At 46.3% G+C, this 20,016-nt stretch overlaps 1 protein-coding gene across 3 annotated transcripts in view; it reads right to left on the bottom strand.

Annotated features, from left to right (window-relative positions):
• TLK1 (tousled like kinase 1) overlaps positions 1 to 20,016 on the bottom strand; it is a 494,176-nt gene that overhangs the window by 47,750 nt on the left and 426,410 nt on the right. For all 3 annotated transcript variants that reach the window (XM_082260299.1, XM_082260300.1, XM_082260301.1), the window contains 2 exons: positions 5,738 to 5,874; positions 1,676 to 1,864 (listed from right to left, as the gene is read on the bottom strand). In XM_082260299.1, the coding sequence (XP_082116425.1) occupies positions 1,676 to 1,864; positions 5,738 to 5,874 (326 nt within the window). The remainder of the gene's footprint in view (positions 1 to 1,675; positions 1,865 to 5,737; positions 5,875 to 20,016) is intronic.

The following is a 20,016-nucleotide window of genomic DNA, read 5'->3' as shown; positions in this document are numbered from 1 at the left end:
ATATGCATTTAACCTCTGTAAACTGGAGCTGAAGTTTCCTAAAGAGGCTTTAACAAAGCAGTTAAGCTTGTTGAAAGCTGTGCAAATGCTTTTTAAATGCTTGCTGTACAGAATGGACTAATATATACTGTAGCTTGCATGTACAAGGCCTTAATCCAGTCTGTCTGTATGTGACCATACTGTAAGGTTCATGTTCTAAAAAGCATGTGAAATGAAGCAGTGAGCATATCTCTGTAAGAAACAGTGCTGGAGAGGCTGAACATTTCCAACACACCGAATTCACTTTGCTTCCCTCATACGTCTCCACCCTTACCAATAAGAGCATAGTGTCACACTCCTGCATCTGCATTCCTCATGTATTCGTTTATTGTACATTACATTGAATTTATTAAAGTAGCATGCTATCATTTGGCTTTGCAATGACCACAGCAATTGTGCAGATACAGAATGCCAGAATGTGGACCAACATGCAAGTAACCTTCCAATTTAGAACAGAATTTTAGATAAGTGACCTTTAAAAAAAGCCTTTTAATGTCAAGTTAGTTTAACCTTCCCTTCAAGGCATTCTGTAGTTCTGAGTTTCCTCAACCTATGCAGATTAAAATGCATGGTACTTAATCTTTCATCCCAGAGGTGTAATAAGGAAATCTTGGACATCACATTATAATTTACCACAAGTATCCGTGTTTGTGGCAATTTAAATATTCAAATCTTTAATGCATTGTAAATGGATATTTTACACAAGAGACAATACTTAAGTCTCATTCTGCAGGGATTCTTAGCCAGGTGCGCTTATACCCTTTGGTGGTATGGGAACCAAATTTCAGCAGTATAGAACTGCATCTATGATTAAAAATAAAAATTGAAATTTTTTTGCATTACTGAACCTGAAATTAAAGTGTAGAAACCAACTTGAGGTGTCAGATAACACTATTATTAATTGTATCTTAATTCCATGTGTGTTGATTGTACAAAAACAGCTAACGTCTCAATACTTGTAGCTAGTTTGTGTGTTTTTAAAGAGGAAGTAAACCCTCTGGGAAAAAAAGGTGAAAAAAAAAAAAAACCTGTAAAGACAAAGGCATAATGAGCTAGTATGCATTGCATACTAGCTCTTTATGAAGTACTTACCTAAAAACTAAGCCCCCGCAGTGCTGACAGGACAGCGACATGTTTGGCTGTCCTGCTTCCTAGATCGCGTCCTCCAACCATCTGATTGGCCGGAGGCACGATTACATCACTCCCGCGCATGCGCGCGGGAGCCGCCGTCCACGGCACAAGGCTCTGAAGGAACGGCACGGGTGGCCGTTCCTTCAGAGCACATGCGCCGATGACGTCATTGGCTGCATGCACTGTAAATATCTCCTAAACGGTGCAAGTTTAGGAGATATTTATAGCACCTATAGGTAAGCCTTAATATAGGCTTACCTATAGGTAAAAGACTTTAAAGTGGGTTTACAACCACGTTAAAGAAATAGAATATTCTTTTAGCTGTTCTGTTCTCAGCTATCCATCTCTAAAGTAAAACCAAGCTTTTGACATCTTTGGAAGTTATACTGGTACCTATGTTTCTGACAGTCAGGACGCAGCAGACAACCCACAGGGGGCCTGTATATTATAAAAACGTTAAGTAGCCCTGGTTTCATGTAAAAGGTAACAAGGGAAAGCAACTTACAATTGGGGTAAAGTAGGTTTTAAAAAAGGGTCATTCTCTGCCCCATTTACAGCTTTATTTTTCCTCTGCTTTGGTTCAGAGATGGCGGACGGGGTCTGAGCGTTGTTGGTAGTTGGAGGTTTTCGCTTCGCCAGTAATTTTCTTTGTCGTTCAATATCTTCTCTCTGCTGATTCACCCATTCCTGCTGCCTGCAAAACAGCCGCAGACAGACACATATACTTGAATAAATAATATGCTGAGAATGTTTTAATATAAATATGCAGAAGACACGGTTTCCAAGCAACAAACTCAAGCATTGTTTTTTCATTTCTCTGCAGGCATGTCAATCACTGTGTGCATTTCAGCCATCCAACAAACTTCGCCAATAAATGTGTGGGCTTCAATTGACAGGTAAAAGATTTCCTTATTTTTTTTTTAAATGTAGGCATTCATATATTTTTTAGTGCGGCAGTTCATCTAAGCATGCAAGTTGTGATCAAAAGGCTTTGATGGCAGGAGAGGGAGAGCAGCCAAACATCTCCAATACCAGCTTATCTTAAAGGAAACCTATAATTGGAAAGTGAAGGGAGCTGCCATTGCTGACTTCCTAAGAATCCTAGTTGCAAAGCTGTCACTGGTCTGGTTAACAATATGTTCTGAATAACTGACCTAGAAATGGCATGGAGTTTTAAAGTCAGATGTTAGAACACCTGAGCTGTGTACTTGCTGTCAGATCAGCGCCTCCGAAAATAATTAAACAACTGAAACTGCATAAAAGCCAAGCAACTAGCATTTTTTTTCAAGGAGCAACTCTGCTTCCCTACCCTTTCTTCCACCAGCCTTCCAATTGGGCAACAAGGGAGCAGCAGTACATTAAGGTCATGTCTGGGCTCTCACCAACAAGTGTATTCAGGGTGAGGGTAAACTGTGCAGAGCTACAGTACCCTAACTGGCTCAAAATGCAGAATCTGGGCAGAGGGCTAAAGAAGGCTGATATCAAGTAAAAATGTAGGCTTGAATTCAATAGCCATTTGTGCAGGAGGGCATATTGTTGGTGTGTATGCTTTGCAAAATCCCCTTGGCTAGACTAAAGTAAAATTGCACTTTGCCCATGCAGGGTAAAGCAACATTTACTTTAATGTAGACCTTTAAAAACAAATATACTTATTTTCCTACAAATGGGCAAAGCAGGTTTTCGTAACAATTGAAGTCAGAGATTTAGAAGACACACGCCGATGCAGGTCATTATTCCCCAATACATCAATAAAATTATACATACATACATCACACCCACCCACACAAAATGTTGGCAAAAAGTATTCCGTAGGGTTCAATATTGCGTTGGCCCACCCTTTTCAACTATAACAGCTTTAACTCCTCTGGGAAGACTTGGGTTAGGCTTGGCCCCTTAGTTTCAGTGAAGGGAACTCTTAAGGCATCAGCATACCAAGACATTTTGGACAATTTCATGCTCCCAACGTTATAGGAACAGTTTGGGGATGGCCCCTTTCCATTCCAACATGAATGCGGACCAGTGTACAAAGCTAGGTCCATAAAGGCATGGATGAGCGAGTTTGGTGTGGAGGAACTTGACTGGCTTGCATAGAGTCCTGTCCTCAACCAGTGCACCCATGTTTGTGTCCCAGGTGCTCCAAGCCAGTGAGAAACCCAGAGATCTGAATATGCAAGCCCAGTTTTGGCTGCAGAAAATTCCTCCCTTAACGCATAGTAGAGGATTGCACCTCTGAAGTGATTGAAATACCAGATAAAGGCAGGGATTTAGAACTAATCGGAACGTTAGGGGAATTCTTGCAGAACCGACTGTGAAGAGGGTCTTCCTTACTTGACTGAAGAATTTGGGAGCCCATCCCATGACCCGCCCCCCCAAACCTCTCTGCCTATGTAAGGCCATGGTTTGCTGAGAGTAAGGAGGTCTGTGAAACGCACAGCAAAGGCTGTGCAGGGCAGAATGCCAATGGATCGTTGAGCTGTTTGTGGCGCGGTGCGACCAGTATATGAACTTTAGGAGCTCTGAATGCACATGTCTTTAGGTCCATATAATTTATATGAGTACCCTCCCTTGCCATATGTTGCTCTGCATAGAGAAAATTGCTTAAATCTCCCTCACACAGAAAAAAAGGTAGGGCTGCCAAAATGCTCCATCAATATCAGAGGAACTCACCAGTCTATAGCGGCAGAGCCAGAGGACCCAATCTTCAGCACGTGTGCCCATGACAGCAGATGCACCCTGCAGGGCCTTTGCTTCCCTCCATAGGGATCACTGTCCTGGACCTGTACAGCACCCTGCTGTAAGCTCACTTTACACTTAAGATCTCTGCCTGCAGAATGCAGAAAGGACCTGCAACATTACAAGCCATCCCTGCCCTTGCAGTGCCCTGGTACAGTACCCTCTGGACCATCAGGCCGTAGCAACCTCCACACGAGCTGGCCAGGATATAGAGGAACTATTTAAAGAAGCTGTACTATAGCTTCCATGAATAAAACACAATCTACGAATGGAGGAGGCAGACATTTCATTCATCCGCCCATCTTCTATTCTTAGACAATGTTGCATTTATTGAAGCAATAGCAACAGCTTCTATGAATCTAGGAGGTGGGTGGAAAGGGCAGGCATAATCAGCACTTTTGACAAGTGCATATGGCAGATCCTTAAGGTTAGCACTAACCCCTGTATCACAAGAAGATTGCTGCTGCAGGGGGGGGGGGGGGGTACTGAAGATTTAAGTTAAAACAGCTAGCAGCATAAGGACACTTCTCATTATCTTAAGTAATGTCCCTTGTGCGGATTTAAAAAAATAAAAATAAAAATTTGACTAACCTTAAGCTTTAAAGAAGTGGGCAGGACTAGGTGTGGCCAGGTGCTACAAGCTTGTGAATCAGCAGTGAAAATGCAGATAGCAACACTTCCTGCAAAAATGACCTCATGCAAACTGGGCATTTTTTAATCTACTGCTAGGGATGTCAGGCGGTTTTTTTTGTTTTTGTTTTTTTAACTGCCTCTAAACTCCCCTGCAATATCCAATGTGACCATGCACACGTAGGCTTTTAGCAGTGTTTTGTGGATGGAAAAAAACCCTCTGCCAGGGTATCCTGAAGAAGCAGCCTTTTAGCTAAAAAAAAAAAAATGCTTGCCCTGCTTAAATGCTGGGCGCGTTTAGCGCTCGAATGTTAATCTACTTCGATGGGCAGAATAAATTATTCATTCTGGCCAATGAAATCAATTAATGCCCAATCACTTGACGCATGTAAACACGTTACACACTTTTACAAGTGTCAGGCGTTTTTTTTGGCCACAATACTGCTGGGTTCTAGGGGAGTTAAACATCAGTGTCAGTGGGCATGAGGCCTTAAAAGCAGCGCAAAATCGTTTCCACGCCATGAAGCTGCCAAAGGTGGTAAGAGAAATCTAGGTGCTGATGAATTTATAATTAGGGACCACAGCACATATTTTTTATTAAAAGGTCATAATTCTACTTTAAGGTCAACGGGGTCAAGCCCACCCAATCTTGCTCACTCTGGGTATGGCTGAATGCTGGTGGGTTGAATCAAGAGGTTACAGGCAGATTGCCTAGCTCTACAACCCTTGCCAATAACCCGCTTTCCTCTCACTGCAACAGGAGAAGCCTCACAACTCACACAGCAATCTTTGCATTGTAACATGAGAATCGGACAGTAACAGATTTCATAGACCCAACAGCTCCCTGAGGCATGCAGGCACAATCAAGGAAACGCAACTGTAAAACAGAAGGTATTTAAAAGAAAGTATTAAAACAAATGTGGCAAACAGAATAATTGCTTGGACTATTCTCCTTACAATACCCAGATAACTTGAACATGACCGTCTCAAAAGATATGATGAGTTTTCCATGAATGTAAAAAATGCAGGATTGCTGAAGCGCTCTGTAACTTTTGTATTATTATTATGCCACGTTGATTATGTCTGTGCTTAGAGCTCTAGACAGGCCCCGTAAACTTTCCTTGGCTGATCTGCCAGCAGAACACAATGACATCACTTGGCTCCTGAGTGACTATTCTAAAAGCTTAAAAACAAGAAGACTAACTTGACAAGATTCTGAAAAGCGAATCCATCTGTCCACTGTTCTGTAAAGGAGGCCCCATGCCGGACAGTCGTGAAGTGTCCTAGCCGCAATCTGTCCTGCATGCTCTTCTCTCTACTCGCCAATTTCTCCTGAGTGCTCTGAAAACAATGAAAGAAAGAAGTCATCCTGGATGGTCACATAGAAACAACCTTAATCGTAAGTGTGTGGAATCATAAAAGTTTGACTATATTTAGAGTACTGCTGAGAAACAAGGATGGGTACATGAATAAACATTTCTGATCAGAAGTGCTGCAGATATGTGTTCCCATTGTATCAGCCTCCATGCCATCTGGAGGCCCAATACCACAGCAACCTCAGTGTCTCCAGTATCAGCTTCCATGTCACAAGAACCTTAGAGCATCTATGTCAGCCTCCATATGCTTGTTAAAGGTCCTTATATCGCAGAGACTTCAGAGCCTCTGAATTAGCCTCAATGTCAGCTAAGGCCTGGGTATTACTGTAACCTTGGCAACTATCAGGCTCCATGCCAGCTGTAGGCACTGGTATCACAGGGACTTCAGTGGTTCTGTATTCTATGCAAGCTAAAGGCCTCCAAAAGAGCAACAACCTCAGTGCCTCTCATCATCTATGCCTGTAGAGGCTTAGATATTACAGAAAACCTCAATGTCTCTGTGTCAGTTTCCATGCCAGTTGGAGACCCCAATATCACAGCAACCTCGAAGTCTGCACCAAGTGTAAAATAGGCTCCATTTTGAAATAAAACATAGGTCTGCTCATGACAGTCACTTTAAACAAGTATGAAGGCTACCATTGCTGACCTCTCTTTTGAGAATCTTTGTTCTCTGTCTGTATTGATGATGCTTTGGCTTTAGTGCTTTCAGAGTCTCAGATTGTAGCAGGCATAGAAATAAGAAATTCCGAGCGGGGTCTGCAACTCATATGTATTAAGGCTAGACATACTAGACATGACCATGCATCCAGCATAAAAGTGGCAGAGCAATGGCAGGCTGTATCCTTTCCTCATGAAAAATTGGATTTTTGTATGTAAAATCTATTTCTCTGAGTTCATATATGGACACAGCATTCCATAAATCATAACTAGTGGGTTATATTGCCTCCTCAAGGAGTAGGAATAGGCAGAACAAAAAATACCTGGCTACGCCCATGGGCCGTCCTCAACTGGTATATAACCCCCTCTCTGCTCTAGGTAATAATTTTAGTAGCAAGCATTATTAGAAGTATCAGAACTCCATAGAGGGGTGGATGGTGTGTCAGTCGAACCCAGAGAAATAGATTTTACGGCAAGTACAAAAATCCCAATTTCTCTTTCGTTCATTGACGGACTCCATAAATCATAACTAGTGGGGTGTCCAAAAGCAGTGCCAAAAGGAAAATGAGGGGTGGGGAAAATAACCCAAGGCTAAACATAAGAGCTCCTCTGGCACAGGAGACCCATCTGAAAAAAACTGGATTTTACGGTAAGTTCTTAAAAAATCCAGTTTTCTCTATCGTTCGTCAACAGACGCAGCTCCATCTTCTTTAGACAAACGGGTTATGATCCTCCAATCAGGAATAGGCACTAGGCAGGAAAAAAGTTTAACCACGCCTATGGGGCTGTCCCTGCAGGCATAACCCCACAACTCTGCTATCAGCAAACAGTTTAGTTGCAAGCAGCGTTTAGAATACAAAAAAAAAAACCCATTCACTCAGAAGTAGAGGGGCGGGAGCTTCGTCTGTCGATGAGCTTCAGAGAAAAGGATTTTACGGTAAGTTCTTACAAAAATCCAGTTTTCTCTATCATTCATCGACAGATGCAGCTCCATATTCTTTAGACCAGTGGGATGTCCCAAAGCAGTATAATCATGAAGGGTGGGAAGACAATGCAAGAAGACGCAATTCCCCAAAGGTTAAACCTAGCCAATCAGGTAACATGGAGCTCAACCAGGAACAACTGGAGCTCACCTTGAAAAAACATACACCCTCTCAAAAGAGAAACAAGCAAAGATTCTCTTTAAAACAGCAACATGCAAAACCTTGCGGCCAAAGGAAGCTCCTGAAGATGCCAACACATCTACTTTGTAGAATTTTGTGAACGTATGCACAGATGAGCAAGTTACCACCTTGCAAACTTGCAGCACAGACGCCTGATGGCGAAAAGCCCAAAAGGCACTCAGCACTCTAGTAGAATGCACCTTCACTGGGAAAGGAGGAACCTGACCCTTCAATGAATAAGCCTGACCTACCGTCTGCCTGATCCATCTGGATATGGTCGCAGCAGACGCAGTCAATCCTTTTCGAGGTCCTTCAGTAAGAATGAAAAGAGCATCTGATTTTCTAAAAGACTCAGTGGCCTCCAGGCAAACCCCAATCGCCCGCACCACAGCCAAAGAATGGAATGCCATTTCCTTGGAATGCTTGGGCTTAGGAAAAAGTGAAGGCCGCACAATGTCTTTATTCAAATTAAAATCAGAAACCACCTTAGTAAGAAACGATTGATTAGGTCGGAGTACCACTTTATCTCTGTGGACCACCAGATAAGGTGAACGACATTACGTCGCCAATTCAGATACTCAGCGGGCAGAAGTAATAACCGCCAAAAAGGCAACCTTCTGAGACAAGGCAAGCAGAGGAATCTCCCCAATGTTCTTAAAAGGTTTTTGAAGAACACAATACCAAATTCAGATCCCACGGAGGTAGCGTGGATCGCCTCGGGGGAGCCATATGGTGAGCCCCCTGAATAAAAGTGCGAATCAAGGCATGCGTAGCTAAAGGGCGTTGGAAAAACATAGTCAGAGCTGACACTGGGCCTTTGATAGTGACCAAAGCCAACCGCTGTTCAACACCTTTTTGAAGAAAGGTTAAAACCCAAGCCACCGAGAACAAGCAAGGGTGCACCTTCAATGATTCACACCATAAAATGTACGATTTTCACGTACGATGATAGATCTTTCTGGAAGTAGACTTCCTGGCCTTCAGTAGTATAGGAATCACTGAATCAGAAAGACCTCTATCCCTCAATACCTGGCTTCTAACCGCCATGCTGTTAACGCCAGCGACTATAAAGCATGATGGAAGATCGGTTCTAGAGACTGCAGATCTTCCCTGAGAGGAAGTCTCCAGGGAGCATCGGCGACCAACCTTATCAGGTCTGCGTACCAAGACCGGGCGAGGCCAGTCTGGGGCCACAAGAATGACCAGAACCCCTTCCACTTCTAGCCTGCGATGAAGCCTCGTCAGAGGTTTTAGCGGAGGGAATGCCTAAATAAGCCGATACTGACTCCAAGGAGCCACCAGTGTGTCTATGGCGTCGGCCAGAGGATCCTGAGCTACGACCCTCTGAACCTTCTTGTTGAGTCGAGAAGCAAACAGGTCGACGTCGGGTGTCCCCCACCAGACACACAGGAGATGAAAACACCTCCGGGTGTAGGGACCACTCCCTCCCCCTGATCCAACACCTGATTACTCAGGTAATCTGCCTGCCAGTTCTTCACCTGCCAGTTCTGTTATTTGTTAATAACAGCTAAACAGAAAGGGCGGGTTGCTGCTGTCCTGAAAAACTCTCAGAAAACAAGTTGCCGGTAAGTCTAACTTGAATTTTCCCTAAACGTCTTTCAGGACAGCACCTTGGGAGGATAAACGAGACTTACTAATTAGGGAGGGACAACAGCCTCAAGTACCTTTCTGCCAAAAGCCTGGTCCCCTTCTGACAGAAGGTCCAGTCTGTAACGATGTACAAACGTTAGATAGCTTGACCACATAGCCTCCTTACAAATTTGATCTGGGGTGGCACCAGCTTTTTCTGCCCATGTAGTGGCAAGAGCTCTAGTAGAGTGTGCTCGAATCCCCAGTGGGGGAGATAATTCCATCCAGCTATATATCACGTCCATACTTAGAGTCACCAATCACCTTACACTTTATTACTTATATGCACAGATCACTTGTTCAATTATTTTAATATTTATACCAATTTGCCATATATGATTCATATTTAATATTTTAATTGTATTTTTTATTGTGTCACCCCAAAGGAATCAATTTATGTGTTTTATTGACATATTTATTGAATTTATTCTACACAGCACTACATCACCTTTTCAACACTAGTCACTTTATATTTATATATAATATGGCTATGAATAATTTAAGGTCTGAAGAGATATATATTTATATATTTAGGAGTCTATAAACTTTTTTTCATAAATATTCCCTTGGGCAGCGCCAATTCCCTATCCCTTTATAAATCCATTAATTAGATATAGCATTGGTATATTTTAGGGAGGCTGCAGCCCTTTCATTCCCCTACATTTCCATAGCGCAGGTTTCCTTTCTTTATCCTAAAGAAAAGGAGGTCGTCCACATATGGGATTTACTAAGACTCCTTGAAGGCAGAGAGGAGCAAGGCCTTCTGCCATTACCTTCGCAAAGATCCGAGGGGCAGATGAAAGACCGAAAGGGAAGGCTTTGAGATTCAGATGCAGTACTTCCTTCCCCATATCTACAGCCAACCTCAGGAACTTTTGGGACTAAAGGGCTATGGGAACATGTTGATAAGCATCTCCTAATTCAATCAATTCTATCAAGCATCCTTTGGTCAACAGATTCCTGACAAAGATGATTGAATCCATACGAAATGACCTGTTCAACGGTTTTAGGTTGAGAATAAGACGAAAACTCCCGGATGGCTTCCTTACCAGAAAGATATGGGAATAGAATCCCTAATGTCGTTCTTCTGGTGATACTTCACTCACAACCCTCTGTCGCATCAAGTCCTTCAGCAGGTCTTTCATAGCCAGGGCTTTTGTTGTGTCTTTTGGAAGGTTTGTGAAAAAATATATCTTTCTGGAATAGGATCCGAAAATTCTATTTGGTAACCCTTGGACAGTATGGCTAGAATATATTGATTTTCTGTCATAGCTACCCAGTGTGGGAGGACTTTTTGCAGTCTTCCTCCCACAGGCAACAAATCGTCATTGTGACTTGCTGGTTGATGTAGGAGGATGGAAAAAGACGCTTTCTTTTACCCTAGACCTTTGCGCCGACCAATTCTTCCTTTTCTCCTGGGGCTTATCTTGCTCCTGAGCCCTTTGAGGTAGAAAAAGACGTTTGGCTGCTTTCTCTTTTTGGGAATGATCTCTTTTTGTCGGCTGTCCTGTCTAAAACGGAGTCTAAATCAGGACCGAACAGTAGATCCCCAATAAACGGTGAAAGCTTGCTGTTGGATGTCGCATCACCAGGCGAAGTTTTCAACCACAGAGCTCTTCTGGCTAAGTTAGCTAGAGCTGCAGACCTTGCTTTCATCCTTACGGATTCTGCTGATGCATCCACAATGTAGGCTACGGCCGTTGACAGAGTGGAAAAAGAATCAAGGATCTCGTTTGTGCGAATCTGCGATAATATGCCCTTTGAGTTGATTAATCCAGTACTCCAGGTTTCTAGAAACACAAGTAGTCGCCATAGCTGGTTTGAGATTGCCCATGATGGATTTGCCAAGCTTTTTTAAGTTTCTGATCCATTCTTTTGTCCATGGGATCTTTTAGTATTCCCATGTCCTCAAATGCCAGGTCAGTTGACCTGGAAAATTGGGAGAAGACTGCATCAAGCTTGGGTATTTTTTCCCAAAGTGCCTCTGGGTCTTCATTAAAAGAAAAAACGCCTTTTATGTGCCATTGGGAAAAAAGTTCTCTCTGGTTCTGCCCATTTCTTTTGAATGGCCTCAGAGATTATTACATTTTCAGGAAAGGTGTGACCTTTAGGCTCACCCAGATCTGCATACATCCTATCACGCAGAGATAATTCTTTTTTCTCTTCTCCCAAGCCCAAAGTAACAAACTGCCTTAAAAAAACCATCAACTTGCTCTAAAGACAGCTTGTATTTTGAGGGTATATTTTCTACCCCTTCCTCTGAATCTTCTTTGGAATGAGAAGGGGAAAGTCCCTCTTGGGTAAGAGGACCTATCTCCACCCCCACCATGGGGTTAACTGTGAGCCCTGAGAGGATTTTGAGGTAGGTGGCTGACTTGAGGATGGATTTGTTAGCGAAGAGCGAAAGGATTGTATGGTAGCATCCAGCTCCTTTCTGATGCGATTAAAATCGCTGCATGCCGTAGAAGCTTCCTCTTTAACCAGGGAGTAAACGCATGGCTAACAGTGTTTTCTTCCAACCTTCAGGTAGCTTTGCTTGAAGGGCATTTCTTTTTAACCGTCAGGTCAGAGCTCTTAGCCTGCCATACCGAGCAAAAACAACACAGACAAACCATCCCAGTGAATCAACCTTTTACTCATCAGGGTCACCCAGGTGCGCAGGAAGCATACATAAAACTCCATGTGCGCAGACAAGCCCCCAGCCACCAGGGGGGAAGACAGAAGAAGAGAGACCCCACAGTATTAAGGGAAAGATGCACAATCCGCCCCTTACCTGGGGCCTGGCAGGTGCCTGTGCCTGTTCCACTTGCTGGGGCAACCACATCCATAGCGGTTTTGCAGCGTCCACAGATGCTTAGGGATGCCGGTTCCGGACTCCGATAGCGCCGGACCAGAAATCTGCACCAGCTCAGTTCCACCCCTCTCCCCCTGCGTTTCCAGCTAAAGTGACGCCACGCGCCTGCTAAAGAGCGCCGCCCCTCGCCGGATACCTCACTTCCAGCCGGGCGAGTCAGTACTCACAACCGAAAAGATGGCAGTGGCCTTTAGACACACCGGCAGGCGGGACTAGGAAAGAAAAAAAATGGAGAAATCCACCGCCAAGGGGCTGCGCTTACCTGAGCAGTACAGGCTCTCCCTGAGCACCAAAGAGAGAGAGGGAGGCCATCCAAAGCACCAGGTGGGGATGTTTGGGAGGAAGATAGACTCTCCAATGAAAAAGGGTAGGTATGGTGGAGCAGGAAGCCTGGTCTCTCAGGACAGCAACTAAGAGTTCCTGACTTCCCACTAGGTGTTCCTTGGCCTCCTCCTTTTAAAGTAGGAGCTGTATCCAAAGTTGCATCACAAATAAACTGCAGCCCATGGACAAACTGCTCCGCTAAATCAACATAAGCAGTGGGGACCTGCTCACCCCCAGGCCCTGGCGCAAAAGCTTGGCCCATTCAGATAGGGTCTGAGACACCAGGGTTGAGGCAAAGACTGGCCGCAATGCCGAACCAGCCATCGTAAACAGGCTGCGTGCCACAACCTCCGCTTTCTTGTCAGCCGGGTCCTTAACCACTTCTGGACCAAAAGGATTTGCCCCCTTAATGACCAGGCCTTTTTTCCCCACAAATAGAGCTTTCTTTTGGTGGTATTTGATCACCTGTGCGATTTTTATTTATTGCGCTATAAACAAAAAAAAAAAAAAAAAGAACTATATTTTTCCCTTTCTGCTATATAACATTCCCAATAAAACCCAAAAATTTAAAAATCTAATTTTTTTCAACCTCTTAGGCCAAGTTGTATTCTGCTACATATTTTTGGTAAAAAAAAAATCCCAATAAGCGTATTTTGATTGGTTTGCGCAAAAGTGGGAAAGATGTATGTCATTTTTTTTTTTTATTAGTAATGGCGGCTATCTGCGATTTTTAGAGGGACTGCGACATTGCGGTGGATAGATCAGACCCCTGACATTTTTGACACTTTGGGGGGGGGGGGGGGGTGGACCAGTGACATTACTACAGTAAGCAATGCTAAAAATATGCACTGTTACTGTAATAATGACACTGGTAGGGAAGGAGTTAACCCAGGGGTGATCAAAGGGTTAAGTGTGAGCCTAGGGGAGTGTTTTCCAACTGTATGGGGGATCAACTTGTGAAATGAACACAGAGACCTGTGATCCTAAATGGGGGGGATCACAGACGCTCAGCTGACCGTCAATCTCTCTCCGCAGGGAGCAATCGCTGCCGCTGGCCCTGAGGATCGGCATCCCCGCTGCCTAGAAGGGGCGGGTGCACGCCTCTGGCAACGCGCTTGCCCCCAGGAGCGCTCCTGCGAACAGACTTACCCACACACAGCCAAGCCAGCCTGCCGCAGTATATCTGTAGCAGGCGGTCAGCAAGTGGTTAAAGGACAGGGAATCCTCTACTGGGATCAGGGTTCCTTTATTCAACCCTGAAACAGGATCACCACTAGACAAGCCCACTTTTTTAAAAGTGATTACTTAAGGGGCGTGGCCTGGAGCGGCATGAAGTAGGAAGCTAGTGCACGGAGCTCCGCCGGCTGAATATCCTATTACCCCGTTTATCCTGCATCTCGGACCCTACTTTCTGGCTCTACAGCTTCCTGCTGGTGTCCTGACGCCACGGGTATCATGTCGCCGCCGAAGAAGCCTACAGACACCGTAGCGAAGCTCGATAAGTTCCGCCGTCAGGAGAAGGACAGTGCTGCCCAAGATGGCGCCGAGGCGGGAGCGGGGGGGAGCGTGGTGGCTGCAGACACTACCCGTGTCTTAGATGCAATCTCGGTATGCCAAGCCTCCCTTACGGCGAAGATTGAGGAAGTTAAAATGGACATATCCCTGCTCCGCCAGGACCAGCAGAAGCTGCGGGAACGGGTCGACGAAGCTGAGCACAGAATCAGTGGAGTGGAGGATTCCCTGCCCCCCCTGCAGCATGTCTCTGATCGCCTCCAACTTCAGGTGAGCCAGCTATTAGTCAAACAAGACGACATGGAAAATCGTCTGAGACGCTGTAACATCAGACTGATCGGGCTACCTGAGGGGGCTGAGGGCAGGGACCCGGCTGACTTTTTGGAACGTCTACTGACCGATACTTATGGCCGGGAGGCCTTCTCCCCCACATTCACTGTGGAACGTGCCCACCGTTTGTCCGGGAAGCCCCCTCCTCAAGGGGCGCCTGCCCGCACCTTTATTGCTAAGATGCTTAACTACAGGGATAGAGACACCATTCTGCGCCTAAACAGGGAAAAGGGCAATATCCCCATTGGGAACGGGAGGATTGCAATCTTCCCCGATTTCTCGGCCGAGGTACAGAAGAAACGCAAGACCTTTCTGGAGGCCAAGCGCAGACTTCGCGTCAAGAATATCAAATATGCTATGCTATTCCCTGCCCGACTGCGGGTTGAGGGGGAGGGGAGGGTGCAATTTTTTGATGATCCTGAGGCTGTCATATCATGGTTGGAACACCTGGACACTCGGAACTGACCTCCCTTCCAGCACGACTTTTACCCCTGATGCCTGCTGGTGACTGTTCTCTACCCAATATCCTTTACTGCCTGTTGGTCTACAGTATGGAGGGAGGCTCTGCACCTCCGTCTGCGGAGTGGCTGTGAAATCACTGGCTTGAATGGACATGCCTCACTTATACACCCTCCGGCCACCTGTCATCTCTCCGGTTTTTACTCCGGTTTTTACTCAGTCTGGAGGAGGACCTTGCTGTTCTCCATGGTGACTCGTTTGCCTCCTATGCCTGCATTCTCCATCCGTCCCTACCCCCTGATCCTTGCCATCTCTTGCCTTCTGAACTATCCCTGACTTCTCTACATTTCTCTTGATGTCTCGAGTTATCCTTCCGGATGCTGCTATCCATGACTATGGCCGGCGAGCCCTGGTCTTTTTTTTCTCTTCCCCCCTTTTTTTTCTCTCTCGTCTCTTCTTTCACCATACATGTTCCCCTTTCTGGCTCCCTTTCTTTCCCCTTTTTCCTCTCTGCTGGTTTTCTGGCTCTATGTGACTTTAGGCTGTATATCTTCCTCCCCTTCCCCCTCTTCCTCTTTTCTTTTTGTCTCTGTGTTTTTTTCTGGTTCTCTAGTATTTTCCTACACTTGTGCTTTGCTACCCAGCGAAGTTTCGCCCGCAAGCTCTGTGAGTGACAGAGCTACGCGCCAACCACCCCTCCACTGTCTGTGTGGTCAGTGGGGGCCTATGCTCAGATTGTTGTTCCTCTGGGCCAAATACTGGACCTGCTTGTCTCCTTTACTTTCGTACTGTTATTATGTTTCTATGTTTTGCAGGTCCGGTCTTTACTGTGGTTGGACTGGGAAATGGTATGCCCGCACGTGTTTGGGTTGGTGCAGGGCGGGGTGGGGGGTGTTGTTGTTTTCTTTATTGTTCATTTTTGTTTTATGTCTATGGGAATGTATATCGAATATTCTGATCTGTTTTTTACGTGTGGATGCACTATCTCAGGAACAGTTAAATGCCTGCCTGACCGAGGCTACTCATTTAATGCACTTTATGACCTTTATTATGTCGCGTCGAACGGGACCCCCGAGGCTCCTATGCCACTCATCTTTCCTAGTACTTGATGGCTCAACTTAAATTTCTTACCTGGAACGTCCGGGGATTGGGCGATAGAATTAAACGCTCTGCAGTGTTTGCCTATCTTAAGGGCCAGCGAGCGGATGTGGTGGTGCTGGTGGAGACCCATCTGGAGGGCCGTCTTCAGATGGCGCTTCGACGCCCGTGGATCGGCTGGACGTTCCACTCCATGTTTACTTCCCATTCCCGGGGAGTGGCGATTTTAGTGGCCAAATCGGTGCAGTTTGAGCTTCGGGGATCCCTAGTAGACCCTCAGGGTAGATACGTTTTTCTTTCTGTGTTGTTATGCGGAGAGCCCTTCCTGCTCATGGCGTTTTATGTGCCCCCCCCTTTCTCATCCACTATCCTTACTGAAGGCCTAGACTTCATGTTATCTAACCCCCATGTTCCGGTGATCTGGTTGGGCGACTTCAACAATACCTTGAACCCCTCCCTTGACAGATTACACACGACAGCTCCGACATCCCCTTTGCCTACCACGACCAGATTTGCTAGACTATTGACGGAATTTAACCTGTTTGATTCCTGGAGAGCCAGGTATCCCGACAGACGGGCCTACTCCTGTTACTCCTCTGCTCGTCAGTCCATGTCTCGTATAGACTTTATATTGGTCTCCCCCTCCCTCCTCCCACGTTTGGTGGATGCTGGGTTTTCGGCTCGTGGGCTGTCGGACCACTGCCCCTACTGGGTGCAGATTGGTTTTGGCAGTAACCGCCCCCTCCCAGCGTGGAAGCTCAACCCCCATTGGCTTGGGCTTCTCCCAGTGGAGGCGGATCTAGCATCGGTTTGGCGACAGTTTTTTACAGACAATATTCACTCTGCGTCCACGTTAGTGGTCTGGGAAACGTTCAAGATCCATGTCCGGTCCCACTTGACGGCTGCAATTAACAAACTCAAATCCGACTCTTTGGAGAGCTATCACAGGGCCCTGAGCAATCTGTCCGCGGCGGAGCGGGCCTTTCAGGCGGCTCCTACGCAGGAGGGAGCTGCACAGTATAAACTAGCCACTAGAGTGGTGACACAGTTGGAGTATGATAGGGCCCGTAGGAAGCTGTTTTTCCAGAAACAGAAATTATTTGAACACGGGGAGCGTGCGGGTAAACTCCTGGCTTATTTGGTTCATTGTGAGGATAGGCCCCCTGTGGTGATTCGTTTGTGTTCCGCGCAGGGAACCCTAATTGCTGACCCAAAACTGGTGGCAGACGCCTTCCGGGCATTTTTTCAGGACCTCTATACTTCCACGGCCCCGGCGGATGATTCTATCATGGACGCCTTTTTGGCCTCGGTGACCTTTCCTCAATTGACTGCCGAGCGGGTTGAGTCCTTGGAGGCCCCGCTCAAGGTGGAGGAGGTCTCGGAGGCCATAGCACAGTTCTCAAGGGCTAAGTCACCCGGCCTGGATGGACTCCCGATAGAATTCTATTCTATGTATGTTGAAGACCTTGCCCCACGCCTACTAGCGTTGTTTGAGGATATATTTGAGACATCTTCCCTACCCCCGTCCATGCGGGAGGCTCTGGTGGTCCTGATACCCAAGCCTGGCAAGGATCCGCAACGACCTGAGTCCTACAGGCCGATATCTCTCCTCCAGGTAGACGTTAAAATTCTGGCGAAAATATTGGCTACTCGGGTCAACAAGATTATTCTCTCGTTAATACACACTGATCAATCGGGCTTTATGCCTGGCCGCAATACTTCATTCAACCTGCGAAGGCTATTCATGAATTTACAGGCCACTCATGACAATGTGGGAGCCAGGGTAGTTGTGTCCTTAGACACGGCCAAGGCCTTTGATTCTGTGGAATGGAGATTTCTATGGAGATGTCTGGAATGCTATGGCTTTGGCCCGCGGTTTGTCCGCTGGGTGCAGGTTCTTTACCAGGCCCCGGTGGCTAGGGTGCTGGCCAACGGCTGGACGTCTGATAGTTTCCCTCTGAGTAGAGGGACACGCCAGGGCTGTCCTCTGTCACCACTATTGTATGCCCTGGTCGCCGAACCTTTGGCTATTGCTATTAGGGATCACCCGGGTATCAGAGGTCTCCGCGTTGGGCCCCTGGAGGAGAAAATCAGTATGTACGCTGACGATACGTTGCTGTTTCTCGCTGACCCGGGGCCCTCGTTGAATACTGCACTCTCCCTGATTGGTCGATATGGCCAGTTTTCTGGTCTGAAGATCAATTGGGACAAGTCCCAGATTTTACCTATTGACGATATTTCGTCTTTCCCTTCTAATCCCGAGTTCCCCTTGTGCAGAGTAGATCGCATTAAATACCTGGGGGTTCAGGTCACGGTGAGGCCGACAGACTATGTGTCGGACAACTTGCTTCCCCTCCTTACTATGATTAAAGCGAGGACTCAGACGTGGACTAGACTACCGCTGGGGGTGATGGGTCGAGTTAACCTGATAAAAATGGTGTTGCTTCCTAAATTGCTTTATGTGCTGTGGCATTCCCCAATTTATCTTCCGCTCCGTTATTTTCTCCAGCTGGAGTCTCTCCTCAAACCGTTTGTCTGGGGAACCTCCAGGCACAAATTGTCCTGGCGGAAGCTGAAGAACGCTACCAATTTGGGTGGTTTGGCTCTCCCTAAATTTTAACCTATATTATATTGCAGCGCAGCTGTCTCATTTTTTCCATTATAATTCCTCTGATAGGGATAGATTTCTGGCACTTCTGGCACCGACTCGGACCCATGCACTCACAGACCCCCTTTCTCTTATTGTATCAGGGATCCGGGGAGCGGATCACAGGGATGGTCGGGCATCAATGCTATACCAATACAGGAGGTTGTGGGACGTTGTCTCCAGCAAACTGGCTCTCCCTGGGCTCCATGAATATACCCCGCTGTGGAACAACGTGTCCCTCCCTGAATTCCGAACTATCCCTGATGTGCATGTGTGGGTTCGACACGGTATTATTTTTCTGACCCATATCGTTGCGAATGGGACGCTTAGGAGCTTTGAGTCCCTGGCCGCTCGATTTCACCTCCCGCGTACTATGCTCTTCTGGTACTTTCAGCTGCGGCATGCGTTCCACGCGCAATTCCCTCAACCGGTGCCGGTTCTGCCCCCGGTCCCAGTACTTGAGGTGGTCAGTTGCTCGAATCCTAGTCATCTTATTTCGATATTGTACACTATGCTACACGAGCCGGCCTCCACGGTCCTTGCGTATGCATCTAAGACTAAGTGGGAGGAGGATGTGGGTCCCTTGGAGGATGACGAGTGGAGTGACGCTCTGGATGCCTGTAAATTAGTCTCCCCTAAACTGTCCGACCGACTCACCCAGACTTACATCTTACATAAGGCATACCTTACCCCCCTGCTGACTGCCAAATACCGACGAGACGCCACGGACGCCTGCCCTATGCGTAGCCGAGAGCGGGGTACTTTTTATCATCTGATATGGAGCTGCCCCGAAATCCAGGGTTACTGGACTCAGGTAGTTAAATTCCTTCATGACACTATGGGCTCCCCCCTCTCCCTGCTCCCCAAACCGTGCTTATTGGGAATTTTTCCTGATACCAGTATGAATAAATTTACTACTATATTCTTGCACGAAACTTTATTCTCCGCCCGGAAATTGATAGCGCGCCGATGGATGCGTGATAGACCCCCCACATTTCATGACTGGCTTAGGGAAGTTAATACTGTTGTGCCCTACAAGAAGCTGTTGTACACGCATCGGGGTTGCCCCACAAAATTTAATAAGATATGGGACAGATGGACGCAGGCCCCGGAAACGTGTGTTTAGTCTGGGTTCCCCTCTTATGTTGTGCTGTGCAGGTGGTCTGTCGACCAGCTATTGTATGCCTCGGTCTTCATGTTTTATATTTGGACTTGGTTCCACACAGGAGACGCCTCCTTGGCGTACTTTTTGCACTGTTCATGTTTGTGTTTTGTTTTTGTTCTTTTATTTTATTACGCCCTGTTTGATACTCATGTTCAGATGTACCTTGAATTGCTCACTTCATTGACTGTGATTCACTGCATTCCTCTGTTACTGTTATTTACGGATACTTGTACAATAAAGACTCGTTT

This window comes from Pelophylax lessonae (genome assembly GCF_965119305.1).
Source record: "Pelophylax lessonae genome assembly, chromosome: 6".
NCBI lineage: Eukaryota > Metazoa > Chordata > Amphibia > Anura > Ranidae > Pelophylax > Pelophylax lessonae.
Note: the sequence above shows the minus strand (reverse complement) of the source record. Positions and strands in the feature narration are given on the sequence as shown.